The sequence below is a fragment of the Emydura macquarii genome, unplaced genomic scaffold (genome assembly GCF_026122565.2).
Source record: "Emydura macquarii macquarii isolate MOO-44397 ecotype Brisbane River unplaced genomic scaffold, CSIRO-AGI_Emac_v2 contig_2924, whole genome shotgun sequence".
In the NCBI taxonomy this organism is placed as follows: domain Eukaryota; kingdom Metazoa; phylum Chordata; order Testudines; family Chelidae; genus Emydura; species Emydura macquarii.
This window is the reverse complement of record NW_027133061.1, coordinates 4,203,190-4,213,137: the sequence shown is the minus strand read 5'-3', so window position 1 is coordinate 4,213,137 and position 9,948 is coordinate 4,203,190. Positions and strand designations below refer to the sequence as shown.

General features: G+C 47.2%; 1 protein-coding gene across 5 annotated transcripts in view; it reads left to right on the top strand.

Moving 5' to 3' along the window:
- The first annotated feature begins 746 nt into the window (after positions 1-746).
- SNX27 (sorting nexin 27) overlaps positions 747-9,948 on the top strand; it is a 51,115-nt gene continuing 41,913 nt past the window's right edge. For all 5 annotated transcript variants that reach the window (XR_010924128.1, XR_010924129.1, XM_067569729.1 and 2 more), the window contains exon 1: positions 747-1,033. Coding sequence is in view for 3 of the 5 variants with exons in the window: in XM_067569729.1 (XP_067425830.1) it covers positions 759-1,033 (275 nt within the window). In the remaining 2 variants the exon portion in view is untranslated. The remainder of the gene's footprint in view (positions 1,034-9,948) is intronic.

Sequence of the window (9,948 nt, the reverse complement as noted above, 5' to 3'; positions counted from 1 at the left end):
GTCGTCAGCCCAGCCGTGTGACATCACAGTGGTTCATCATAGCAACAGGGTGACGTCATAACGTGTCGCCGCAACATGGAGCTTTTGTCACGGCGGTGTTCCACCACAATGGGCTGTCATGAGAGTAAAGGTGATGACATCACGGTGTGATGATACCTCAGTGTGGTTTGGTGACCTCATGGTTGCTATGGCAGTGAGTGACAGCTGCCATCACTGGTGAAAGGCTGAAGGGGAAGATGACCCCTGTCCTAGGGCGCCTCAGGTCAGGGCTCGCAGGCCCCAGCGAGTCCCCAAAACTACAACTCCCAGCAGCCACCTCTTCCCACACACTGGGTGGCCCTAGTAGTGGTGGTGGGGGGGTCTCTCCCAATGAACTACATCTCCCATGAGGCAGTGCCAGGGCCAGCTTGTAGAACTACAATTCCCATGAGCCTCTAGGACTGGGAGATGACTGAAATATCCCTCCCAGGATCCTTAGGCTCCCTTGCCTACATTTCCCATGGGGCCGCGCTCCCCTAGGATCCCCGGCCTACATTTCCCATGGAGCCGTGCGCCCCTCAGGCTCCCTGAACTACATTTCCCATGGGGCCGTGCGCCCCTCAGGCTCCCTGAACTACATTTCCCATGGGGCCGTGCGCTCCTCAGGCTTCCCATCCCCCCCGAACTACATTTCCCGTGGCGCTCGGCGGCTTGGCTACGGCGGCCCGCTGAGGGGATCGCGTGACGGCACGGCGGCGGCCGCGAAACTGCTCGCCAAGATGGCGGACGAGGAGGGTGAAGGGCTGCAGCGCTCGGCGCCGGCTCCGCATCGCAACGGGGGGGGCGGGCTCGGTCTGGGGGGGCCCCGCGTCGTCCGCATCGTCAAGTCGGAGTCCGGCTACGGCTTCAACGTGCGGGGCCAAGTGAGCGAGGGCGGCCAGCTGCGGAGCATCAACGGGGAGCTGTACGCGCCGCTGCAGCATGTCAGCGCCGTGCTGGGCGGGGGGGCGGCCGACCGCGCCGGGGTGCGCAAGGGGGACCGCATCCTGGAGGTGTGAGTACGGGGGGGCCGGGCAGAGAGAGAGACGCGGGGCGGGAGGACGGGCACCCCCCCTCAGAGCGAGCGGGACACTCCCCCCCGAGTGACGGGGGGCGGGGGAGCTCCCCCCTCAGAGAGACCCCGGGGAGGAGACTGCCCAGCGTGATGGGGGGCGGGAGGGGACACCCCCCCGCCCAGAGTGGCCCCGGGGGGGTGGTGGAAGGGGGACCCCCCCGCCCAGAGTGATGGGGGGGGATGGAGGAGGACACCCCCCCGCCCAGAGTGAGCACATACTGAGGGTGTGAGTACTTGAGGGCACTGGGCCACTCTGGGGAGAAGGGAAGCCCCTCAGAGAGCTGGGCTCGGGGGTGGGGGGAGCTGAGGGGGAGGGGCTCTCTCACAGAGGACCCTGGGGGAACCCTCGAAGGAGAGCCAGCCCCAGTAGAGATGTGTTGGGGGGTGAGGGAGGGGAAAGATTGCATACTGGAGCTGGGACTGGGGGGGACCTCGTGGAGGAGGATCTCCCCCCTCAAAGCCTTGGGGGAGCTGGTCCCTGGCAAGGGAGAGGTGCCATTTTGAGGTGGGGGAATTAAGGGGTGGATCCTTTGGGGCGGAAGTTGAGCCCTGAGATCTCTGGGCATGTAGGCTGGGGTGCACAAGTGGGGAGCATGAGGGAACTGCCTGATAGCAGGTGGGGAGAGGTGACCCCTCTGGCAGACCAGCAGGGGAGAGGATCACCCGGGGTGTATTTGTAGGTGTGAGTCGGGTGTGGAGACTACTGGATGAAGATATGGAGTAGGGCTCTGGCTGGGGGAGTGCAGAAGGGGTCAGAGAGACTTCTATGGGAGAGAGAACTGTGGTGTGCAAAGGGGTCTGAACATCCTGGAGAGCTGGAGCATATGCTGTTGGGAGAAGGCTAATACTTTCCTTTGGCAATGGGAATTTCCCTGACCAGGACCACAGAGAGACTTGCAGGGAGCGGAGGTGACCCTGTCCATATAGAGGGTTCCCAACCCTCTGGGACTGGAGGGAACATCGGTCAAAGTGTATAAGTGGGATTGCATCCCCTGGTAGAGAGAATGACATCCCAACCCGCCCACCCAAGCACACACTCCCTGGGGAGAAAGGAAATCCCTCTTTGGAAAGAAGTGTACATTTCCAGAATGGGGTTTCGATCCCCCTAGCCTGTACATAGACCAGGCTAAGAGTGCAGAGGGAGCTGTGTTCTGGAGGTGGGACTGTTTTTATTTCTCATTTCACATCAGTTGGACAATGGTACTGGACTATCATTGGTCCTATGCAGTGGAGTATTTAAATCCTGCAGGGGAAATGTTAAATACAACCCCCAACATCATCTCTGAATAGAGACAATTTTTTCTTTATTATATTGAGTCTGATCTCTTTTTTGGGGGGGAGGGGGGGCACAACTTTAAAATTTGAGCCTAAACTACTTGGCCGTGTCACCAATATTAATTGAGCCTCCTTTACAGCTTGTCCTTGACCTGTTGAGATTTTGAACTGAATTTCCCCCAGCACACTGCAGTTCTTCACACTGCGCCTCTGGCTGTTTGTAATATTTTCCCTAATTGTGTTCAGTTGTAAGATAAATTAAAAATATGTAAAGATCAATATGTCTGCAGAGTCAGTTAACTTGAAATACTTATTAATTATGAGTATTTTGTAGCAGTAAAAATGCCTTGATTTCCAGTCTTTTTGGATTTAAGTGTGTGAAGGAGGGAGGTGTTTGTGTTTTGTCCCACTGGATGGGAAATGTTCATGTACAGGCCCTCAGTTTCATGTTCATAACCTGTGCTGGGAGAACCGTGTGTTCACAACAGGCTTTCTGCTGTGTGACCCGAATATTTGTATTTTGATTTTCCTAGGCAGAGAACATATTCATTGGGTGAATTTTGCAGCCAGAGGATGTATTTAGAGAACAGCATTTATTGACTGAAGGAGTATTTGTATGCATTACAGGACACTGAGTCTAAAATCCTCCACCTCGTGCTCCCTGTGGAAATCAGTAAAGAGACCTGAGTATTTAAAATTATTGAGATAGGTTTCAAGGCTATGTGCTGGGTTTGAGAGCCAAGGATTTGCTCTTTGGCCAGGTGACTTGCGGGCAGATCCTCAGTTGGTGTAAATTGTCCAGTGGAGCCGTGACAGTTTACAACAGCTCCGGATCTGACCCCTGGTTTCTTTCACATGGCAACATGTAGTTTAGTGGTTAGAGAAGAGGCTTGTGAATCAGGACTTCTAGTGAGCTCTGCTTCAGCTCTTGAAGGGCCTTGTAGTCTAATAGCTAGAGCAGGAGACAGAGTCAGGACTTCTAGGTTCTAGAGCAGAGAACTGGGACTTGGAACTCCTGCTCCTGGCTCTGCCACTGACATACTGTGTGATCTTGGGGCAAATCACTTGACTCTCTCCCAGTGTCTCTGTTGTAGCACTTGTAAAATAGGGAAATATGAGGGTCCCCAATGCAAGAACGCAAATATCACATCTTACTTTTGTTAACTTAGGTGCAGAAATTGGCACCCCAAAAGTTGAATTGTTCCTGATTACTCCATCCTGACGAAATGCGGAGGACCCTATGTCTCTCCACACTCAGCTGGGTTATCGCTGGATCTGTTAATCCAACGCCTGGAAGTAATTCTAGTATTGCAGCGAGCTGGAGGAGAAACAATAACACTGACTCCAGAAATAGCATTGATTTCCCTTCCTCTCCACAGAAGCACCCTGAGTGCAATGGCTGGGAGTGGGGTTCCCTGGGAGGCACAGATTTGTACTAGGTGTGCAGTTTGCTGTTTTGGGGGCACATTGAATCCAATGCTTTCAAGTATGTTGACTCTGAAGAAATCGTTCATTCCATTACAGTGTAACCTGCTCTTAAGGAGTAATGTTAATTTCTGCAGAGGATCTTCTGATGCTGCAGAGATCGCACTGGAAGAGATGAACTGTTTTCAGACTTGGGTGTCTAAGCAAACTCATACTTAAGCACAGGAGTTGTGGAGTGCCATTTAAAGTGTGTGTGTGTGGGGGGGGGGGGGGGCATAGATTTGAACCCCCATCAGCCTGACTTCCCTGTCCATGGGCCTCTGCTCCCACCCCCTCCAAATTTGAGCAACGGCATTGCGATCTGGTGTGCAGGCTTGCAGTGCCACATCGGTTTGGCCCAATCAAAAAGTAGTTAGGCCATGACCTGGGTGACCCCCTACCCTCTCTCCCAGGCTCCTTGGCCTATGATTAGGCAATTAAATAAGGGTCCTGAGACTGAATAGGAATTTTTGAGTACTGACCAGCCCTGAAAATCAGGCCATTTATTTAGGTGCCTCAATGTGAGCACCCGTGTTTACAAACACTGATATGTTGTTTCACATCTTTGGAAGCACAGTTTTAGTGCTTTTAGAGTTGGGCCTTGTTTGGAACTCTCATAAGTTGAGGCAAATTCCCTGTGATTGAATTATAACAAAGCAAAGTAGTGTTCTTTTAGATCATGAAGCTGGGAGGAGGTCTCTTGGGTCCTTTTCCGAGCTGTTCCACTTCCTTGCTGTGTGCTCTTGATCAAGAGAGACAAGGTGGATGAGGTAATATTTTTTATTGGACCAATTTCTGTCCAATAATTAAGAAATTGGTCCAATAAAAGATATTGCCTTATCCACCTTGTCTCACTAATATCCTGGGATTGACATGGCTACAAGAACACAGCATATATGGTCATGATTAAGTCATTTTACTTTTTTGTGCACTAGCTTATCTATCTGTAAAATGAATATAAAATGTTAGAGTGGGTACCATTTAAAACAGGATATGTAGCACATGGGGTCATTAATTTGCTGCAGTATTCCTCATTCAAAGAATAGGGAATTCCATAGTAAAGAGAAATACTGGAGTGCTGTATTCATCCACTGTAAGCTTTTTGGGGTAGGGACAGTCTTTTTGTTCTGTATTTGTAGAACACCTAGTGCAATTGGCTCCTAGGTGCTAGCACAATAAAAATATTTTGCATGACATCTCTCTGAGGTTGTGAGGCTTAACATCTGTAAACTGCTTTGTGATCTGTGGGTAAGCATTATGGATTTCTAAGATGTTTATCAACAGCGTCTAATTGTGTTTTCTCTGCTTGTTATAAAGCGCTTATCTGCATGACACCTTGATATGAATCTCCCCTTTGTAACTTCTAGCTCAAAATGCTTGGTTTTGAAAGCTGATGTTGCAGTATAATGACTATGAAGTGCTTCTCTAATCTCCTTAGCATGTTGTCTGTTTATGGGAGTTGAGGGCACTGAAGGCAGACAAAGAAAGCAAATTTAGTTCCCTGATTATCACCTTGAATGACAGTCATAACTAGCTTTTAAAAAATGTCCCTCGCAGGTGTGCAAATCACAAGTTTGAACAAAGTTTGCTGGAGATGATCTAATAGATGTAGAAGGGGTCAGGTTTTAAGTATCAGTGAGCCATGTGCTGAAGAATTGCCTGGTGGTTAAGTCATTGGCCAAAGCTAAATTCAGTTCACAGACAGGAAGCAGTTGGCTTACCAGATCCAACAGGTGGTCCATCTGTGCTGGTGTCCTGTCTCCAACAGTGGTCGGTGTTTGCTATTTCAAAGGAATATGCAAAATAGCTTGAACTGTGCACTTATGGAATAATCTGCCCATAGGAAAAATTTCTTCCTAGTCCCTTTGGTGATTGGTTTATGCCCTGACACACAAGGGTTAAGAATCATTTAATCTTTCTCAGTTCCCTGTCTGTAATGTGGGGATAATACTTTCCTGCCTCATAGGGTGTTGTACGGATGAATCTGTTAATGTTGTAGGTGTTGGTAATTTGGGTCTGTATGAGCATCTAGATAGAGAAAATATTGTGGGTGTTCTGCTAATTGACTTTTCCAGTTATGCCCCTGGGATGACAACAGCCAAATAAATTATTCATAATAGGTGAGAAATTATCGGTGTCTGCAGGTTATTTAAAGACCTAGAGTACATCAGGGACAAACCCTCTGGGCTTGGCTGGACCTGTACATGTGGGTGCATACATGCTTGTGTTTTCTCAGTGTTGTCACATAGAAAGACTAGCTCCTCCTTGTTTGAATAAGATCACTTCTCTCTTTTCCCTGAAGTCTAACTTTGTGCATGGACTTGAGGCACAGAAAGCTGATTCTGCTTAGGAAAAGTATAGACACTGTCTCTAGAAAAACAAGGAGGCAGCTGTGCGCGCTGCTTTTTCAGTGTTGTGCTGCTTGCCCAAGGGCAGAATGCCAGAAAATCACCTTATGAAATGGTCAGCAGGCTGAACTCTCTTTAACTGTATGACTTTTCTGAGCCCTGCAGGGATCTGCTTTATTGCTCAATACTGTGGTAGGGGAGTGTTGTTATAGTCATCAAGTTCTTGCATTAGCATTCCCTGAATAGACCTCACTTTCTTCTTGAAATTTTGTGAATCAAAGTCTCGTAAACTTTAAAAAAAATCTTTCTGTAATTTTAGCTGATGAGACGCTTAAGGACATACCAGTGCTTTACACTGGTACAGTTATAGTGCTCAATTCCAGGCCTGTGGATGTATAAAATGAAGAAGAGGGATGCGGCGTGGTTTTGTGTTTTAACAGGAGACTGATTCACCATTTTCCTCTGTGTGGTTGCTGTTAGTCCTGTGTCGTTTGAAAGACTCCTCCACTTGTAAGTCTGTGTGCATAACTACTTGCACAGTGCATTAAGTCTGATTGTTTTACTCTCTTTGTTTCCTGTAAGAATACAAAACCAAAATCCCCCTCGACACCAGCTGATTGACTTTCTTCCTCCATAATTTACTGTTTTTATATTGCTGTGACAGTTTGTTTTTGTCTTTCTAGTAGTGTTTATAAATCCACTCAAATGAAGGGTTCTTGTGTTATGGGCTTTTCATCAAGTGTACAATTGAAAAAGCTCTTGCATTTATCCATATATGCTGACATAACATTTCCATAGTATATTTAAACAAAGTCCATATGTATGACTAGTAACACCTGAGGCTACTGAAGCTAAAATAATTTAAAGCCACTTTTCACCACTTATACAGAATTTTGCATTTGCTACAGGTTGGAAAAAGGAAACTATAGATTGGTCAGTTTCCCCTGGGTTTAGTCAGTTTCACTGTCTTGTTCTGGTATATTAGGATAGTACTGTTGTGTTTGGGCTTCCAACACTGCAAGGATGAAATGTTTTATTGAGAACATAAGAGCTCTGGGAAAACATTTTTCATATTAGGATTGAAATGTTTGTTTATTTACAAAGCCTGAACCCTAGGCTGAAAACTAACTTTATCCTTTTAAAACTAGCGCAGTATTCCAGTACTTTGCTAGCTTAATGCTAGACAGTAGTAATAAATGAAGAAGCTGGCGGGATGGGTGTCTCTAGGTACTTTTGTGGTCACAGGGTCTGGGCTATGCCCCAGCTTGTAAGTAGTCTCCTGGGAGTGATCTCTATAGTGTGCTGGTCCCCAAGGACCCACACAGTTCCACAGGGGCAGTCCCGTGGCCTCCAAGACTGGGCCTCTGGCCTCAAAGTTCCCCGTCTCTCTCCGTGGCTCCCTGCAGTGAATCCAGCGAAGCCAGAGTCCTGTGGAAGACTTGTGGGCCCCTTCTGGGCTCCGTGCTTTCAGGGAGTATTTGCAGTGATACAGGCAGCCTTTTTCAGAACAAGGGAACCATTGATGAGTCAGTCACCTGGCTACAGAAACTAAATGTCCTGGGTTAGCACAGAGAGGCAGAAACTACGCTGTAGTCCACCTTGGCTAAACCAGTGCCCTGATGAGCCAGCCAAGCTGTGATGGACTCCATCTCTGGCTCTCTTCCTGTGTTCTCCCTTTATCTCCCAAGCTCTGGGCTCCTGAGTCCCTCCAAAAGGGTCCCCCATCTTCCAGTCACCTGACACCTCTCCATTCCCACATCCAGCCTGCTGGGGTTTCCTGCTGTTAGATGTTGGGTGTTCAGAATTTAGGGCATCTTTGTTTAAGCTTAACCCTCCGTTGATTTGGGTTGGCTTGAGCCAGTTCTTCAGTGACTCTGTTCATTCCCCCAGACGGAGTGGGGGGATACACACAAGCCTCCTGCGCTATTCCAGCAGCAGTGTTCTCCCTTTTACACCCACTGGGTAGCAATACAACTTACAGAGGGAAACTGAGGCATGCCTAGGATTCATACAAATATTACAGAAAATTCCCATTTCATCACATGTGTCAAGAGCAAAATGTTGACATAAGATTTATTTTAAAAAATCCCCTCCTAAAAAAGGTTGCCTCTGAGAAGAGAATATCCGTCCATATTTGGGGAGCTGTGATGGAACTGAAAGTGGCGATGATACACTGCTAGCAGAAAGATGAGCATCAGGATGATTGAAGTCCTGTTCTCCAGTTTGTACTGCCTCTGAAGTTCTTCTGAGAACCCAATTTGTAGTTTCTGACCAAGTGAGGAGAATGCTATATATAAGGCATTCAGCCTAGGACTTTATCTACACTACAGATGCTTTACTGGTGTAGGTATACTGCTGCAGCCCTCTAGTCTGGACATAGCTTATGCCAACAGAAGGAATTTTCTGTCAACATGGTAATACCACCTCCTCAAAAGACATTGTTCATGCCAACAGAGGCACACTTCTGTTGGCATAATTTTGTCTACACTGGGCTACACATAGTTGTGTCTACGCATAGCTGTGTTGGCGAGGAGGGTGTGGTTTATTTTACACCCTGACCCATAGCGCCATGCTGACTAACTCTGTAGTGTGGACCTGTACTAAATGATGCTCTTTCCTTATTAGTGCGATTCTTTGTTTGCTTGTATAGGCTGAAAAAGTAATTGCTGTTGAGTTTCCAGAATTGATATCAAGCTTTCTTTCTGAAGTGTCCAAAAATATTTTCCCCTTTAATAAGACAAAGTATCCTTCCTTTGCTGAGTCAATACTTACTCATTTTATAGCAATATTTGTTTTTAAAGCCTTTTGAAATGTTACACAAAAAAAGCTTATGCTATGTTCTTCATAACCTTTCTCACTAGCATTAATTTAAAAAGTCTTTTTATTGCTTTCAAAATTGAAACGGAAGAATGGTAACCATATTATACTTTAGTGTTGAGCCTGTTAATGCACACACAGCTGTTAGAACTTCCTTAAATGGCTTGAGAAGCTTGTGTAAAAACAATTACAAAATGATCCAGGCCCTTTTGTCAGTGTAAGGAAAATACCAGCAGTGGGTAAAATCAGTGGACTTGAACTTGCTTATGCTGTCTCTACCTAATGAGTTTTTATCTTATTAGAAGAATGTTAAAACTAGGACTTTATTTTCAGCTCTAAAAGAGGAAGGTCAGCCTACAAGCTCTTCCTTTTGTTAAGAGCATACAAGTGCTTCCCTTTGTTAGGAGCATACTGGAGATGGGAAATACTGATTGTTTTAATTGAGCTGCCCTGGCAGGATTATGTTCTACTGTTTGTTCTCGAGTGCTCTATGTAGGGGTGCAGCAAACAGGTGGGAACTCCTGGAAGCAGTTCCCGTTGGTTTGCCTCCCCTCCCCTTGCAACTCCCAGCATTCCAGAGGTGAAGCTGTGAAAGAGGGTAGGGGACTTCAGCCATCTGTTCTTTCCAGCCACGGCAGCCTGTGGCTATGGCTTAGTGTTTTGGACGCTTCCTTCCCAGAGCCTCTGGGTGGTTGTCTTATTGTTAATTTGTTAGTGTAATTCCACCAGTCTGCTGCATCACCAGCATATCTCAGGGTGCTAATGTGTATGAGTTAGAGGCTTATGTTGAAAGAGGGGTAAGCACTCTTCATTCCTAAGTACCTCATTCTGCTGTTGTCTAGCACTCTTGGCCACCATGCGTGTTGAACTTGACTGACCTCGTCGGCTGGAACTACAGTGGGAAAATGTTGTCAGCACTGCTGGAGGGGAGCTGTTTTTGTTCTTCGCTGT